At 47.1% G+C, this 17,639-nt stretch overlaps 1 protein-coding gene across 2 annotated transcripts; it reads left to right on the top strand.

Moving 5' to 3' along the window:
* Window positions 1-449: 449 nt before the first annotated feature.
* Window positions 450-9,746, top strand: PSMD2 (proteasome 26S subunit ubiquitin receptor, non-ATPase 2). 2 transcript variants are annotated; one of them, XM_081088289.1, is made up of 22 exons: window positions 479-627; window positions 876-972; window positions 1,065-1,121; window positions 1,497-1,661; window positions 2,588-2,709; window positions 2,890-3,114; window positions 3,411-3,569; window positions 3,706-3,850; window positions 4,009-4,069; window positions 4,317-4,463; window positions 4,630-4,736; window positions 4,929-5,056; window positions 5,273-5,360; window positions 6,051-6,213; window positions 6,339-6,440; window positions 6,622-6,767; window positions 7,028-7,111; window positions 7,329-7,497; window positions 7,591-7,685; window positions 7,879-8,005; window positions 9,136-9,254; window positions 9,404-9,746. In XM_081088289.1, exons 1-22 carry the CDS (start codon window positions 596-598, stop codon window positions 9,584-9,586), a joined length of 2,721 nt encoding a protein of 906 aa, XP_080944415.1. In that variant the 5' UTR covers window positions 479-595; the 3' UTR covers window positions 9,587-9,746. The 2 variants fall into 2 exon arrangements, with proteins under 2 accessions (XP_080944414.1, XP_080944415.1); XM_081088288.1 differs by lacking the exon at window positions 876-972 and having other exon boundaries at window positions 450-627.
* The last annotated feature ends 7,893 nt before the right edge of the window (window positions 9,747-17,639 follow it).

Below are 17,639 nucleotides of genomic sequence, written 5' to 3' on the forward strand. Positions count from 1 at the left end.
CTGGGGGAGCGGGGAGGGAACGTAATAAGGTTAATACTCCACAGTGGAGTAAGGCTGCACATAGATTACACAAACTTCACACAGACGGCAATCAAGTGTCCCGGCTTTCGAGAATTTCGTCCGTTTGTCCCACCACGGCAGCCAATTGGGGTGTCACTGTGGGTTACTATTCACAGCGCCAAGAGGAAAGCGATGGGCGGTCTCCAGGCGCACAGCCGGCTCACCTCCCTCCGCAGCGAGCACGCCCGAATCCCACACCCCAGTCTCGCGGCATTCAGGAAACTCCCGGTCCCAGCTTTGCGCCCGTGCCGCGCGGGCAGCTGGGAACTGTAGTTTTCCTGCAGCTTCCGACCCAGGCCGAGGCGTCGTTTCCGGTCCCAGGCGGGCTCCGGAGCGGGAGGGCGGGGCGCCCAGAGAGACGCGCGAGGCTCCCTGGGAAACGGGGCGGGGCGAGCGGGGTGCGCGCGCAGCTGGCCGGCAGTGGCAGTGGAGATGGAGGAGGGCGGCCGGGACAAGACATCGGTACAGCCCCAACAGCCCCCATCGACGACCCCGGGTGGCGCGGAGGAGAAGCCGGGCGGCAAGGAGCGGCAGGATGCCGGGGACAAGGACAAAGAGCAGGAGCTGGTGAGGCGTGGCTCCGGAACCCGGTGCGGGCTGAGTCACGGCGGCTCCGTAGGCCTCGGGCTAGACTCCCAACGGCCCCGCCGTCCCCGGGAGAGGGCGGATGGGTACCCCCCGGGCCCCGGGCACCCTGCTTCTCTGCCCCGCATCCACAATTCCGCGCTGTTTCACCCGCCGCCCTCACTCGCCCTCATCACCGCCTCGTGAGGTGGTCCGAGGTGGATGGATCATTGTCATCCCCTGTTTCAAAGCGGCATTCCAGCGGGACTGGTCCAGAAGCCAGCTGCCTGCCCAGCAGGGCTCCCCCTTCCGCGGCCTTTCCTCGCCCACCTGATCTCTCCTGAAGAGGCAGGCTTACTGGCCACCTGCCCCAGGGGGAAGGCGGGGAGGATGTGTGTGCGATTCCTTCTCTTGATGAGCTTCTTCCTCCAACCCTCCAGTCTGAGGAGGACAAACAGCTTCAGGATGAACTGGAGATGCTCGTGGAACGGCTGGGGGTGAGTCACGATATGGTAACATAAGCGGGTGGGTATTTGCTGCTTTCCCACCTGTTTGCTTTACTCCATTCTGAGGCAACACGATGCGAGGCGTAGGGAAAGGTGGACCGTGTTAGGATCAGTGTTATGATGATGTTGTGAGGGAGGAATGTAACAAAAGACAGTTGAAGCATTTTGTAGCTTTCTCTCCGGGAGAAGCAATGCGTGAACTTCTCGCCCGGGTCATTTGTCTTTGTGCCAAGCGGTGTGCAGGTGGTTGGGGAATCGCAGAGGAATACAGGCAGTGATTTTCCCAGGGGAGCCGTTAAACACATGCACTGTGACTTCAGGGACGTGCCTCTTTTTTTTTGCCTGCCCCCCACATCTCCTGATCAGGAGAAGGACACGTCTTTGTACCGGCCAGCCCTGGAGGAACTGCGGAGACAGATTCGTTCTTCTACAACTTCCATGACCTCAGTGCCCAAGCCTCTCAAGTTCCTGCGCCCACACTATGGCAAGCTGAAGGAAATCTATGAGAACATGGCCCCCGGGGAGAATAAGGTAAAACCGTTTCAGAGGCTGGTGGAGGCCTAGTGTAGGAACTCCTTTTCACGAGGAGCCGTGGCGCTCATGGAAGTCACAGGCAACCTGCTAGACCTGAGACCTGAGCTGTCATAGTCAAAACACATAAGCGCTGATAGGAGGATTGCCTTCTCAGAAGATACCGTTCCTGTCATTCATGTCAGACATTGGGATTTTATTATCATGACCTATTTTACTTGTTTAACCTTAACGTTTTCCTTTCCTTATATCCCCTGTACATTCATTTGTTTTATCTTTAAAATAACACCTACCTAGTTCAGTCACTTCTTTGCTTGTTGTAACAACCCTAAACTAGGAAGTCTTCAGCTCTCACCTGAATTACTGCAGCAGCCTCCTAACTGGCCTTCTTCTTTGTATTTTTTACTTCCTACACGGTTTGTCTTTCATACAGCAGTCATAGTTGTCTTTCTAGATTGTGAGTCTTTTCTGCTTAAAAGCTTTTAGTAGTTTATTATTGTGAATAGAATAAAGTTGAGTCCATCTTTCTCCACTCCTTCCTTATCACCATCCTTCAGCCATGTTTGTTTAAAAGGGAAATAGGGTCCTGGTCGGGTGGCTTCGTTGGTTGGTTCCATATACCAAAGGGTGTGGGTTTAATCCCCGGTCGGGTGTGTATGGGAGGCACTGATCCATGTTTCACATCGTTTTTCTCTCTAAATATCCATAAAAACATATCCTTGGGTGAGGATTAAACAAATAAAAGGGAGATATCAGTACTAACCCTGGAGTTACCGTGAGGCTTAACTTAGAAATTAACGTGTAAATTTCTAGAGGTTGGTGCATAGTTAATACGTAATTTTGGGGATAGTGGCAAGTGATCTTGATTCCATAGTGTGATACTCCCCTTACCCTGGATTTAACTTTAAAGACTGGTTTCTTTAAAGCGTTTTGCTGCTGATATCATCTCTGTTTTGGCGATGACCATGAGTGGGGAGCGTGAGTGCCTCAAATATCGGCTAGTGGGCTCCCAGGAGGAATTGGCATCGTGGGGTCATGAGTATGTCAGGTAAGACCTTTTCTTGGGACTCTGAAGGGGGTTCTGAGACATAATTCTGAGTTCAGTCCTAGAGTGTTATCTGTCTTGGAGTACCAGTGTGTTGAGTTTCCCAGACACTGAATTCCTTGACCCACAGGGAAGTGCTTCCTTTGAAGCTGTGTCCCCTAATGGTGTGGGTCTATCCATTAGGCATCTAGCAGGAGAAGTGGCCAAGGAGTGGCAGGAGCTGGATGACGCGGAGAAAACACAGCGGGAGCCACTGCTGACCCTGGTGAAGGAGATTGTCCCATACAACATGGCCCACAACGCAGAGCACGAGGCCTGCGACCTGCTCATGGAAATTGAGCAGGTGGATATGCTGGAGAAGGACATTGATGAGAATGCGTATGCAAAGGTCTGCCTCTATCTCACCAGGTGAGCAGTGTGGTAGGGAATGATGGCAGGCCTACTGTCCCAGCACTCTTCTCTTAACTGTGCCTCCTCTGCTTTCTCAGAGCATTTGCATCATAGGTAGTGTCAAACTGTAGTTAATTTATTGATGTCTGTAAACTGCTTGAGGACAGAAACATCATGTCTCCTTAGTAGTTCCAGCTTCTGGCATAGTGCCTGGATACCATATATATAGTATTTAGTATTTATTTTTGGTAAGTGAAGTAAATGGGGTATATGTATGTCTGAAACTTCTGATTCCTTTATTTTTACCTCTGTAGCTGTGTGAATTATGTGCCTGAGCCTGAGAACTCTGCCCTACTGCGCTGTGCCTTGGGTGTGTTCCGAAAGTTCAGTCGCTTCCCTGAAGCTCTCAGATTGGCATTGATGCTCAATGACATGGAACTGGTAGAAGACATCTTCACCTCTTGCAAGGATGTGTATGTAGGGAAGAAGTCTGCAGAGGAAGAGATAAGCTCGTGGGTGGGAGCATGTAGTTTCTGGTTAGAGCTTGAGGGGCTGTTCTGTGTCCTTAGTGGGTAGGCGCTGAGCAGTTGTGATGGCTCTCTCCCACAGGGTCGTACAGAAGCAGATGGCATTCATGCTGGGCCGGCATGGGGTGTTTCTGGAGCTGAGTGAAGATGTGGAGGAGTATGAGGACCTGACAGAGATCATGTCCAATGTGCAGCTCAATAGCAACTTCTTGGCATTAGCTCGGGAGGTGAGACTGCCCTTTTCTATCAAAGCTTTCTTGGTTGTGATTCTACCTGACTGTAACTGACTGGACTCCTGGGTTAGAATTTCCATTGAGTGGGATATCAGAAGGGACAGCTAAGGGAGGACTGGGGGAGCAGTTGTGACCCTCTGACTTCTCTTCAGCTGGATATCATGGAGCCCAAGGTGCCTGATGACATCTATAAAACCCACCTGGAGAACAATAGTGAGTAGCTATCTGCATGTGTGTGGGGATTGGAGGATTATTAATTATGCCCCTTGTACTGGAAGTGATAGGTTGGCCAAACACATTTATCCTGTAGAGCTCAGAATTCCCACATACCTTTCCTCCAGGTCACTGGTGGGAGCAGAGATAGAGGATCCTAGGTGGCCAGCTCAGAACCAAGAAAGCTTCCAGGTTTCTTTCTTGCCCCACTCTAAACCAACCTTTCTTTCCTCTCCCTCCTGTGCAGGGTTTGGGGGCAGTGGCTCTCAAGTGGACTCTGCCCGCATGAACTTGGCCTCTTCTTTTGTGAATGGCTTTGTGAATGCAGCCTTTGGCCAGGATAAGCTGCTGACAGATGATGGCAACAAATGGCTTTACAAGAACAAGGACCATGGTATGGTTCTGTTTCTACTTTATCTTTGTGTTGCTTTGGTCACACTTGCCCTCCTAGGTTCATCTGTTACCTGACAAGTGTTCCCCAGTGCAGTTCCTGGGAGAGCTCTTTATAACAGTTTTCTCAGGGTAGGACCATTTTAAGACAGATTTTTTTCTTGGTATAGGAATGTTGAGTGCAGCTGCGTCCCTTGGCATGATTCTGCTGTGGGATGTGGACGGTGGTCTCACCCAGATTGACAAGTACCTGTACTCTTCTGAGGATTACATCAAGGTTGGTCTGGGCATAGCCCACTAATGGGGACATCCCCCATCCCTGTTCTAGGGCCCACAGGGCCTCCCTTTCACTGGTAAGTTATCTGGTTTTTAACGCCAGTTTAGGCAGGTGCTGCTCTGAGGCCTGTATTGCGTCTTTGTGATAAGGAAGGTAGAGTAGCCTGAGTGAAGAATCTCTGCATTTTTGCAGTCCGGAGCCCTCCTGGCCTGTGGCATTGTGAACTCTGCGGTCCGGAATGAGTGTGACCCTGCTCTGGCACTGCTCTCAGACTATGTTCTCCACAACAGCAACACTATGAGACTTGGTTCTATCTTTGGGTAAGGCTTATTGCTTCTCTTTCTGGTTGTGCTCATCCCGAAATCTCTGTGAAAAAGAGAATTGGCCCTTTTCACCTTTGTATTGCCAAGAACTACCATTATGCCTGTTGAGTACTTGGCTCTTTGTGACTGTTGAAATGATGAATGAATGACCATTCCTCTTTTTGTTCCTTCCTTGGATGTGTGTTGGGGACTGCATCTCCCTGGCTTTTGCAGGCTAGGCTTGGCCTATGCTGGCTCAAATCGTGAAGATGTTCTAACACTGCTGCTGCCTGTGATGGGAGATTCCAAGTCCAGTATGGAGGTGAATAGAGACTGTTGGTCATTTATGGGAGGTGGGGAAATACTCAAGTCCTACCACCCCCTGTAATAAATAGTGAAAGAAGAAATGGAGTTGGGGCTGGGAGAGTGGGGAATTATATTACTTTCAGTGAAATCCCTTGGAACTGGGATTCTAAGTCCCAGTGGTGTTGCTGCTAGTTCCAGCCCTTGGGATCCATGAGAAGTACCAGACTAGAGTGGCTAGTAACTTAACCCAGTTTGGGTGGGTTATTCTCACTCACTGGGTTAGTTATTGGCCAACCCTAAATTTTCTTACTTGTGCAGAGTTGTTTTAGTGATGGCAAGTATAGCATAGGCTTTAGTCAGAAAGACCTCAGTTCAAATCCTCCCACCTCTGCTTATCAGCAATGTGATCTTAGACACATAACCTCTTTTGGCTTGTTTTCCTCACCAATAAAAGAGGAACAACAGTAGGAACTATTTCATGAATTGTTGTGCTTAAATGTTAATAGTATGCAAAGCAGGTGGCATAGTGGCTGACATAGCAAGTATTCAGTGAATTATTGCTACTGTTGTTATTTTGACCTACCATCAGAAAGGAATTTTTACCGAGTGCAGTTACAGCAGATTGTAGGGATTCGCTGTCTGGAGTTAAGATAGGTAAACAACTATTTTAACAACTTATGTGCAATACTGACTTTCCTGTTTCTAGGTGGCAGGTGTGACAGCTCTAGCCTGTGGAATGATAGCAGTGGGATCCTGCAATGGAGATGTCACTTCCACTATCCTTCAGACCATCATGGAGAAGTCAGAGACTGAGCTCAAGGACACTTATGCTCGTTGGCTTCCTCTTGGATTGGGCCTCAATCACCTGGGTGAGGGGATGTCTCTCTATTTGGGCAAAAGGCTGACAATAAATGGATACAACAGGGACAGTTTATGTGTCAGGCTGTGGTGTATGGAAGCAAGTGTCTTCTGACCCCTTGAATCTGTCCTGTAGGGAAGGGAGAAGCCATTGAAGCAATCCTGGCTGCGCTGGAGGTTGTGTCAGAGCCATTCCGCAGCTTTGCCAACACACTGGTGGATGTGTGTGCCTATGCAGGTGTGTGTCTTTGTGCTTCCCAGTGACTCCATTTCTCTCCTGGACCTTTTTCCAGATTGTTTCTCCTGGCTCAGTCATTCGGATTTGTATTAGATTGGTTAGCTTCTCCTATTCTTGGAGTATGCTTTTCCTTGGTACCTCTTCATTTCTACCCTTCCTCACTCTCACCATCCTGCTACAGGCTCTGGGAATGTACTCAAGGTGCAGCAACTGCTCCACATTTGTAGTGAACACTTTGACTCCAAGGAAAAGGAGGAAGATAAAGACAAGAAGGAAAAGAAGGACAAGGACAAGAAGGAAGCTCCCGCTGACATGGGAGCACATCAGGTGCTGTGGGCAGCTAGGCCCTCTCGGAGTGAGCTCTGAGGGAAGAGAAGTTTGCAGGGTGGAGGGCGGGGCTGGTTTGGGTTGGCTTTTGAACCCCTCTGAGTATGGCTGTGTATTGACATAGCACATGGCTGGGTTTCATACATGAGGGGGAAGCGTGTGCCCCACAGGACAGCTTTTTCTTTCCAGGCAGGACTCCAGTCAGAGGTGAGTCTTTTGTTGCCTGAGCTTACTGGGTTCTGCTGCCTCTTCAATTGCAGGGAGTGGCTGTGCTGGGGATTGCCCTTATTGCTATGGGGGAGGAGATTGGTGCGGAGATGGCACTACGAACCTTTGGCCACCTGGTGAGTATCGCATGGAGAGGATGAGAATATACTGATTTTGATGCCTGGGGTTCCCTAGAGGAAACTTTCCTGATGGGTTTTCATGGTTGAGAAATGTTTTTTCTGTGCCCTTTCTATAAACTTGTTTAAAGCCTCTTTTACCTATTAGTCTGTTCCTGTAACAAAGCTTATTTTTACTGTTTTCTGTGATGCTCTTGTTATTTTCTTTTATTACCAGCTGAGATATGGGGAGCCCACACTCCGACGGGCTGTGCCTTTAGCACTGGCCTTAATTTCTGTTTCAAATCCACGACTCAACATCCTGGATACTCTAAGCAAATTTTCCCATGATGCTGACCCAGAAGTTTCCTATAACTCTATCTTTGCCATGGGCATGGTGGGCAGTGGTGAGTATCAGTCAGAAAAAGATCATAAGCAGCTTGGGGGAAGGTTTGAGGATCCTTTTTTTTTCAATACTCTGTGATGCTTAACATTTCCAGGTACCAATAATGCCCGTCTGGCTGCGATGCTGCGCCAGTTAGCCCAGTATCATGCCAAGGACCCCAACAACCTCTTCATGGTGCGCTTGGCACAGGTAAAGAATAGAATTGTGTTCCTTAGAGTTTGCTAAGGGACATATCTCTGGGGATGGGAGACATGTAGTGACATGAAGGGGACCTTGAGTTCAGTCTGGAGGGAGGATGTGAATGAGTTGGATTTCTGTGTAGCTAAGTTAGGTGATGTCTTTTCAGATGTGACTCTTCACCTCTACTTTCTGTATTTTTCAGGGCCTGACGCATTTAGGGAAGGGCACACTGACCCTCTGCCCCTACCACAGTGACCGGCAGCTTATGAGTCAAGTGGCTGTGGCTGGGCTGCTCACTGTGCTTGTCTCTTTCCTGGATGTCCGCAACAGTGAGTTCCTGTCAGGAATCTTATATGGTGGCACCTGGTGCCCTGTCTCCATCCCTACCAGGGCCATCTTGATCATTTATGAGCAAGGCTTTGAGTTAGCTCTGTACCATTCTAAAAGTTTTTAGAGCCTGTGATGGACCTCATGAAACTTTTTTATCTCCCACACTTTTTTTTAAAAATCCTCACTCAATGATTTTTAAAATGTATATATTTTTATTGATTTCAGAGAAGAAGGGAGAGGGGAGAGGAACTTCAACAATGAGAGAGAATTACTGATTGGCTGCCTCCTGCACGCCCCCACTGGGGACTGAGCCTACAACCCGGGCATGTGCCCTGACTGAGAATCGAATTGTAACCTCCTGGCTCATAGGTAAAATGCTCAACCACTGAGCCAGGCCGGCTGGGCACCCAAGGATTTTTTTAAAAAATATATTTCATTGATTTTTCAGAGAGGAAGGGAGAGGGATAGAGAGTTAGAAACATCGAGGAGAGAGAAACATCGAACAGCTGCCTCCTGCATACCTCCTACTGGTGATGTGCCCGCAACCAAGGTACATGCCCTTGACCGGAATCGAACCTGGGACCCTTCAGTCCGCAGGCCGACGCTCTATCCACTGAGCCAAACCAGTTAGGGCAAGGATATTTTTTTCCATTGATTTCCAGAGAGAGTGAGGGGGTGGGGGGAAAACAGTTTGAGAGAGCCACATTGATTGGTTGTCTCCCACATTCGCCCCTACTGGGGCTGGGGAACCTGCAACCAAGGTACGTGCCCTTGACTGGGAATCAAACCCGCAACCCTTCCATCCAAGGTCCAATGCTGTAACCACTGAGCACCGATTAGGGCATATCTAGCATACTTTTGATCTGGCCCAAAGATATTTTCTTTTGAGAAAGGAGAACTGAGTGCAGTTTCTGCTCCTGAGTGCCTGGGAGAAAGTGATTATCAAGTTTGAGGGCTGTGAGCAGAGTAAGGTGGGGGCATCTCTGGTTTATAGTAGGTTATATGAGGAGAGGAATGTGGGTTCAGCTATATAACGGGTTAAAGAGTCAGGGCTGGAGTGGGGTCCCTAGGTTCAGATCAGGCTTGTGCTAATGTCTCTAACTATGTTTGTCATGTGTTCTTCCCTCAGTCATCCTAGGCAAATCTCACTATGTATTGTATGGGCTGGTGGCTGCCATGCAGCCCCGAATGCTGGTTACATTTGATGAGGAGTTGCGACCATTGCCAGTGTCTGTCCGTGTGGGCCAGGTGAGGGGTTAAGTGGAGAGGAGGGCTCAGACTGTATTCTATAACTTGGAGAATGCACATATACCTGCTTCTCTGAAACTGGTATGGGCTCTGGGTTGTTGCTGCATTGCTATCTGGGGTCCCTTCATCTCAATTTTCTCACCCTACAGGCAGTGGATGTGGTGGGCCAGGCTGGCAAACCTAAGGCTATCACAGGATTCCAGACACACACAACCCCAGTGTTGTTGGCCCACGGGGAACGGGCAGAATTGGCCACTGAGGAATATCTTCCTGTTACCCCCATTCTGGAAGGTTTTGTTATCCTTCGGAAGAACCCCAACTATGACCTCTAAGTGGCCACCAAAGGTTCTGAGCTGCAGCTGATCTGTTAGTGGGCCATGCTCCCTGTGCCAGAGGTGGACACTGCTCCAGACCTTTGGTGGAGTTGATACCTCCTGTTCTTTTGTTACTGAGTGAGATCACTTTGTTGAATAAAGACCTTTATCCCCAAGGTCCCTCTCTGTCTGTTTTCTGGGGTATGGTGGACAGAGGCCAGATTGGGATGGGAAGTAGATGTGAGCCAGTATTGTTTGCAGCAACTCTGAGCCTTGGCTAGCAGCCCTGAATGGAAAGAACTAAACCCTTTTTCCTTCTCTCTTTCCTAATCATCTTAAGACAATGGTTCATCTTCAAATCCTTGAGATGCTGATAAATGTAATGGGCCTTCTTTCTAGGAGATGTATATACACAAATTTTTATACAAACTCTTACAAATAACTTTGTGAGGGCTTTGTGGACCCATACACCTCCTACCCCAACCCTGTCAATGCACACCCATCTCAAGCCCATCATTCCCTGACTTTGGACTAAACTAAGGATCCCTGCTCTAAGAGGCAGCAGAATTAGCCCCACTCTATAATTTGACTTTTGTGTTGATGTACGGGAAGGCCATCTTTAGCTCCTATGACCCTCTGTCACTCTTGGGAGGCTGCTGTTTGAGAAATTTGATCATGTTAACATCTATTGGGCTGTCCTTTCAGAAACAGTATAAGAAACTTGACCCTGACCTTCCCTTGGTGTGGCAATGGGAAAGAGAAATGGCCTCCTTCCTGGGATGTAATCACTCCTGATCTGCAGTACTTGTGGGGCTGGTAGGAGTATAGTTGCACTGACTATTGGGGCCTGGGCCTCTGTGGATGCAGCAGAGAACATGTGGCCCTGGCAGTAATTGCTAGCATTTTATGCAATACTATGGGATTAACCTCTGAACAGTGACTGGCACTTAATAGGTCTATAAATGTTGAAAGAATAACTCTACATACTCTGAGACCTCACAACAACTTTGAGAGAGGTATTACTCTTACATTTTGATGAGGAATGTAAAGTAGAGATTCAGTAACTTATTCAAGGTCATGTAGTAAGTGGTGGAGTCAGGATTGGAATCTAAATCCATCTGACTCCAAAACCCGTGCCTGTAAATTCACTATATTAATCTGTCTATGTAGCTTTGGAGACTTGTGGACCCCATTGTAGTCCAAGCTCTTGGCTAGCTGGAGAAGCAGCAACTTTGGATTGAGTGTCTCCATTGTCTTCTCTGCTTTCACTTGGCAGCCTGTATAAAACCTGTATAAGAGGTTAAAGAACTGACGTTGGGAGAGCAGACCTGTCAAACCCCTTTCATGAGACCTGTTGTAGTTTGAGCAAATCGGCATGTCTGATGAGCCTGTTATCTGTATAAGGGGGATATAGTAATTGCCTTACCTGGTATCCAACGGTGGTGATGTTAAAATAAATTAGAAACTGAAAACAAAAGGATAATTCCCTCCCAAATCAAGGATTACGCTTTAGAGTAGGAAAGTTTCATGGTGGCTCTTAATCTTTTCACATTCTATTGTTCATTCAGCAAGAAATAATGAATGGAGCCTTATTCTGCATTAGTTATTCTAGTTTGTGGGGATGCAAAACTTGGGGGAAAAATCCTATCAAAAAGCTTACATAATGAAAAGAAAACAGTTGTGATCAATACTGTACTAGGTTGTGAACAAGTTACCCTGATATCATTGAAATAGGGCCTAAGTGCCTGGATAAGAGGGATTTTGAGGAAACAGAATTGGAAGAAGATGAGTTTGTCCAGAGGAAAAGAGGGTAGGATATAGCTAAAGGAGTAGCAAAAGCAGAGAGGTGGAAAAGCTATTTGTTTTCAGAAATCATGGATAAGTGAGTGGAGCCAGGGAAAGTGTGGTCGGAGGTACAGTTCTAAGCCTTCTCTGATCAGGTTTAGAAGAGCTTTGCTGTGCTAAGAAATTGACAATATCTCAATCACTGAATAAGAGCAGGAAAGTGACATGATCAGCTAGCTATCTGGGTGGGAAAGTGTAACATGGAGGCTCAGAGACCGCACAAGTGAAATGAATGCCTAAATTGGGGCAGTAAAAATGGGGAGATAGGGGAGAGTCGAAGAAAGATTAAAAAAAAATGCTTTTATTGATTTTAGAGATAGAGGGAGAAATAGAAACATGCCTCCTGCATGCCCCCTACTGAGGATTGAGTCCACAACCTGGGCATGTGTCCTGACCTGGAATTGAACTGGCGACTTCTTGATGCATGGGCCAACGCTCAACCAAATGAGCCACACCAGCTGGGCAAAGAAAGATTTTTTTAAAAAATATATTTTATTGATTTCCTACAGAGAGAAAGGGAGAGGGATAGAGAGTTAGAAACATCGATGAGAGAAACATCGACCAACTGTCCTGCACACTCCCTACTGGGGGTGTGCCCACAACCAAGGTACATGCCCTTGACTGGAATCGAACCTGGGACCCTTGAGTCCACAGGCCGACGCTCCTATCCACTGAGCCAAACTGGTTAGGGCCAAAGAAAGATTTTTTAAATGAAAATCAACAAGACTGGATTTTGATCCAAACACCAGTAAGACCTGGTGTCTGATTAGATGTAGTATGTGGATGGGAAGGAATGTAGGATGAATCCCAGATTTTTTGGTTGGGCAGTGTTTAATACAATACATGAGCAACAACATGTTTAGGGTCGAGGCGGAGAACTCTATTGAGTAGGGAAAGATGACAAATTTCTATCTGGGCATACACAGTTTGAGATGCCTGTGAGATGATTAAGTGAATATATCTTTTTTAAAAAACATTTTTATTGATTTCAGAGAGGAAGGGAGGAGAGAGAGAAACATCAATGATGAGAGAGAAAATTGATGGGCTGTCTCCTGCACGTTCCTTACTGGGGGTTGAGCCTGCAACCTGGGCATGTGCCCTTGGCCAGAATTGAACCTGGGACCCTTCAGTCCACAGGCCGATGCTCTATCCACTTAGCCAAACCAGCTAGGGCAGGTGAATATATCTTTTAGAGTCACAGTTCAATTCCCGGTTGGGGCAAGTGCCTGGGTTGCGGCCTCAGGCATTTATGTCTGGGGTTCCCTAGACATAATAATAGACAAACATGTAAATTGACCATCCCTCTGCTATGCTCACCAGCCAATCAGGAGTATGCAAATTAACCCAACAAAGATGGCGGTTAATTTGCATACATAGGTGCAAAGTGGTGGAGTGAAGACTGAAGACTTCCCGCTGGAGCAGCGAAGACTGAAGGCTCCGGCCAGAGCGAAGGCCTGGGTCCTGGGTGCTGGAGGAAAACCAGTGCCAGCAGCCAGGGGAAGGGAAGGCCTAGTGCACAAATCTCTTCGTGTAACGGGCCTCTAGTATATATATATTTTAAAGATCTCTTTTAGGTAGAATCTTGTTCTAACTGGAGTTCAAGAGTGGATTCTAAGGTAGGAATGGATTGACATGTAGGTAGTAATTGACTTTTTTTTTTTAATTTTAATTTTAATTTTTTTAATTAATTAAAACTTTATTGTTCAGATTATTACATTTGTTCCTCTTTTTTCCCCCCATAACTCCCCTCCTCCCAGTTCCCGCCCCACCCTCCGCCCTCACTCCCCACCCACTGTCCTCATCCATAGGTGCACGATTTTTGTCCAGTCTCTTTCCGCATCTCCCACACCCCTTTCCCCCCCAAGAATAGTCAGTCCATTCCCTTTCTATGTCCCTGATTCTATTATGATCACCCGATTATTTATTCACTTGGTTCTTAGATTCACTTGTTGATAGATGCATGTTTGTTGTTCATAATTTGTATCTTTACCTTTTTCTTCCTCTTCCTCTTCTTAAAGGATACCTTTCAGCATTTCATATAATACTGGTTTGGTGGTGATGAACTCCTTTAGCTTTTCCTTATCTGTGAAGCTCTTTATCTGACCTTCAGTTCTGAATGATAGCTTTGCTGGATAAAGTAATCTTGGTTGTAGGTTCTTGGCATTCATCACTTTGAATATTTCTTGCCAATCCCTTCTGGCCTGCAAAGTTTCTGTTGAGAAATCAGCTGACAATCGTATGGGTATTCCCTTGTAGGTAACTGAGTTTCTTTCTCTTGCTGCTTTTAAGATTCTCTCTTTGTCTTTTGCTCTTGGCATTTTAATTATGATGTGTCTTGGTGTGGACCTCTTTGGATTCCTTTTGTTTGGGGTTCTCTGTGCTTCCTGGACCTGTAAGTCTATTTCTTTCACCAGGTGGGGGAAGTTTTCTGTCATTATTTCTTCAAATAGGTTTTCAATATCTTGCCCTCTCTCATCTTCTGGCACCCCTATAATTCTGATGTTGGTATGCTTGAAGTTGTCCCAGAGGCTCCTTACACTACCTTCGTATTTTCGGATTCTTTTTTCATTTTGCTTTTCCAGTTGGATGTTTTTTGCTTCTTCGCATTTCGAATCTTTGACTTGATTCTTGCGCTCCTCTGGTCTGCTGTTGGTTGTCTGTATAGTATTCTTTATTTCAGTCAGTGTATGCTTAATTTCTAGTTGGTTCTTTATCACAACATCGAGGGTCTCATTAGATTTCTTGAGGATCTCACTACATTTATTGGCGGTCTCACCAGTCTTTTCGAGGGCCTTACTAAGTTTATCGGCAGCTTCTAGACAGTTCTTGAGAGACCTTAAAAGTGTGGTTTTGAGCTCTATATCTTCCATTTCTGACATTTGCGTCTTGTTTCTTTGTCTCCGCATTTTTTTTATCTTTTCTTGGTGCACCCCCTAGTGGTCTTTGTGCGCAGTCTTGTTGTAGTTAAGCCTTGATTGTTGTCGGCAATACCGGGGGTGATTTGACCTCCAGGCTAACTGGCTATGAGAGTCAGCTGTGTCTGCAGTGGGAGAGCTTCTGTGCTGGATGTCTAGGGCGGTGCTAATCTAGCGTTTGCCTTAGGCTATCCGGCAAATGGCTCTGTGCAGGGCTTGGGCAGGGCGGGTCCCCGGGGATCTACAGGGCGGGCCTGAGCGAGCAGTTATGGCTGCTCTCAGTTCTGTCCCTAGGGGCTCTGCCTCACAGAGTCCCAGCAACCGCTGCAAACCTCGGAGAGAAAGCTGCCTTTGAGTTCCGACCGAAGTCAGACAGTCCCGCTTCTCCCCTCCCGTTTGAGTCTGGGTCCTTAGAGACTCACTGGGATCTGGAGCTCAGAGTCTGAAACTCCCTCCCGATTGAAAACAACAACTGCGCCCTCCGCTGTCCGCCCGCTCCGCATGCACTCTGCACCTTAGTATTTCACTTCAGCACTGCGCCTCCTCTGAGTCTGGGTATGATATTCTCTTTCCTCCTAGTTGTAGAATTTCCACTCAGCCAGCCTTCCTGTGGTTCTGGATGATGTCCGTTCCGTCTTTTAGTTGTATTTTTGATTGGTTGTTCGAGGCAGCAATCTCCGGCGTTAACCTATGCCGCCATCTTGGTTTCCCCTCTGACTTCTTAAATTGAATCTTTATTGTTGAAAGTATTACATATGTTCCATTTTTTCCCTTTCTAGCATGCCCCTGCCCAAGGCCTTCACCATCCTATTGTTTGTGTCCATAGGTTATGCATACAAATTCTTTGGTTGATCATTTCCCACCCACCCACCCTCTCCTGCCTTCCCTCAGATTCCACAGCCTGTTCTATGCTGCCTTTTTTGTTGTTGTTGTTAATCTTCACTTGAGGATATTTTTGTTGTTGTTGTTGTTATTGTTAATCCTCACCCTAGGATATTTTTTTCTATTGATCTTTTTTAAAGAGAGAGTGGAAGAGAGGGAGGGGGAGAGACAGAGAAACATCGATGTGAGAGAGAAGCATTGATCGGGTTGTCTCCCACATGTGTCCTGACCGAAAATCAAACCTGAAATCTTTTGGTGTATAGGATGACACTCCAACCAACTGAGCCACCCCATCAGGGCTAATTTTCTTAGTTTGCTCAGGGACAAAGAGAAATGAGAAGAGTAGAGTAGGGAGCCCTATGTGATTAAGTCACAGCATTTAAATCAATGAATACTCCAGATCTAGATTGGCATTTTCATTCTCACTGTAGTTCCTCTTCTATGTATCTATTTTGCTCTCCTACCTTTGGAGCTTCAGTTCCTCTTATGTAATGGGAATGATAATACAATCCATTCTGTAGGCAATTGTGAGGATTGAGGTAACATAAGTCATACATATTAAGTGGCCAGTTCATCATTTGGTGCTGAGATACTTTTTCTTCTGAGATTATGTGTATACACAGGGAGAAGGGAGTGAACAAAAACCTATGTACTGTTTTAAGCACTTTTAAAAAAATATATTTTTAGTGGTTTCAGAGAGAAAGGGAGAGAGAGAGAGAAACATCAAAGAGAATCACCAATCAGTTGCTTCTTTGCATGCCCCACACTGGGGATTGAGCCCTCAACCCTGCCCGACCTGGAATCAAAACCATGACCTCCTGGTTCATAAGTCAATGCACAACAACTGAGCCATGCAGGCTGGGTTTAAGCACTTTCACATGAATTAACTCCTTTAATCCTCACAATCCACATTATCATTGTGAGATTAAAAGCATGGCAGTTAAAAGCTTAGACTTGATCCAGACTGCCTGGTTTCAAATCTTACCATTTTATAACTGTACTAGAGGCCTGGTGCATGAAATTCGTGCACGGGTAGGGTCTCTAGGCCTGGCCGGGGAGCAGGGCCAATCGGGGCCTTTGGGGTGCTGGCTGGGACCTTCCTTCATTCCGTGCTGCCCCCTGGTGGTCAGCACACATCATAACGAGCGATTGAACTCCAAGGGGACAATATATATATATATATGTATATAAAGTAGGTATATTGCCAGGTATTAAGTAGGAGAATTTGGATTAAAACCCAGGCTACCTACCTGACTCCTGGTATGTGGATTTGACTTTAGTATGGTCCCTTCTGGGGTCTCAATTCTTTTGACTGCGGGGCAGTGGTTTTGGGGTTACTTCGTCCATCATTCTGAATTTCCCATGATTGATTTTTACTCTCTGACAGTGGCTGAACGTTGTGAAAGACATATCCCTTATACTAATTTCATAGTTAGAATGTTGCAATTCTTTTAACATAGCACTCAGTTTATATATTTTTAAATTTTAAATTATTTATATAGACTTTTTTTGGAGAGAGGAAGGGGTGAGAGAGAGGAGAGAGAGCAAGACAGACATCAATTTGTTGTTCCCCTTATTTTCTCATTTATTGTTTTTTTTAAAATTTTATATTCATTTATCTTTATTTTCTAAAGTTTTTAAATGAACATACATTACTAATGTAAAAAACAGCTTCTAAAACATTGGTTGATTCTTCTATGTGCCCTGAACAGATCAAACCCGCAACCTTGGTGTATCCAGACCACGCTCTAACCAACTGAGATACCCAGCCAGGGCATAACATTCAATGATCTAACCTACATAATTTTCAAAGGCTGTGTAGTTCATATTTCTTTTTGTATTTTTATAGAACATTTTATATTCTATTTGTACCATGACTTACTGAGGCAAGACTGAGTCTTTGATTTCAGTATTCTCGACCCCTAGCTAGCACTTCGCCTATGCACTCAATAAATGCTGGCTCAAAGTATGAATGAACCGAAGGACTGCGGAACACAGACTCAGAGTTGGAGGGTCGGTCTGGAGTTCTAAAGTTCGGGAGGGGACACGGGGGCGGGCCGTGGCTGTCACATGACGAGGCGGAGCAAATCCCATGTGCTCGGCGGCGCCGGGCGCGGCTCCGCCCTCCGCGCCGGTCACGTGGGGGCGCCGGCTGCGCCTGCGGAGAAGCGGTGGCCGCCGAGCGGGATCTGTGCGGGGAGCCGGAAATGGTTGTGGACTACGTCTGTGCGGCTGCGTGGGGCTCGGCCGCGCGGACTGAAGGAGACTGAAGGTAAAGCCGCCATGTCCGGGCCCGACCCGGCCCCCCCACCCCCTCCCCCCGCATCCGCCGCCATCCGGGCCGGGACCGGCCACCCTGGGCCGCCGCCCCGGCGCCCTGGCTCCGCGGCTCAAGCCCAGGCCCCCGCCCGCCAGGGCCCGATCCCCGG

The sequence above is a fragment of the Myotis nattereri genome (assembly GCF_964212035.1).
Source record: "Myotis nattereri genome assembly, chromosome: 3".
NCBI classification, from domain to species: domain Eukaryota; kingdom Metazoa; phylum Chordata; class Mammalia; order Chiroptera; family Vespertilionidae; genus Myotis; species Myotis nattereri.

Coding starts and splice junctions, on each gene's coding strand:
- PSMD2 (XM_081088288.1), top strand. CDS start 493: ATGGAGGAGGGCGGCCGGGACAAGACATCGGTACAGCCCCAACAGCCC. Junction 1,122..1,496: donor TGCTCGTGGAACGGCTGGGG/GTGAGTCACGAT, acceptor TCTCCTGATCAG/GAGAAGGACACGTCTTTGTA. Junction 5,057..5,272: donor AGACTTGGTTCTATCTTTGG/GTAAGGCTTATT, acceptor TGGCTTTTGCAG/GCTAGGCTTGGCCTATGCTG.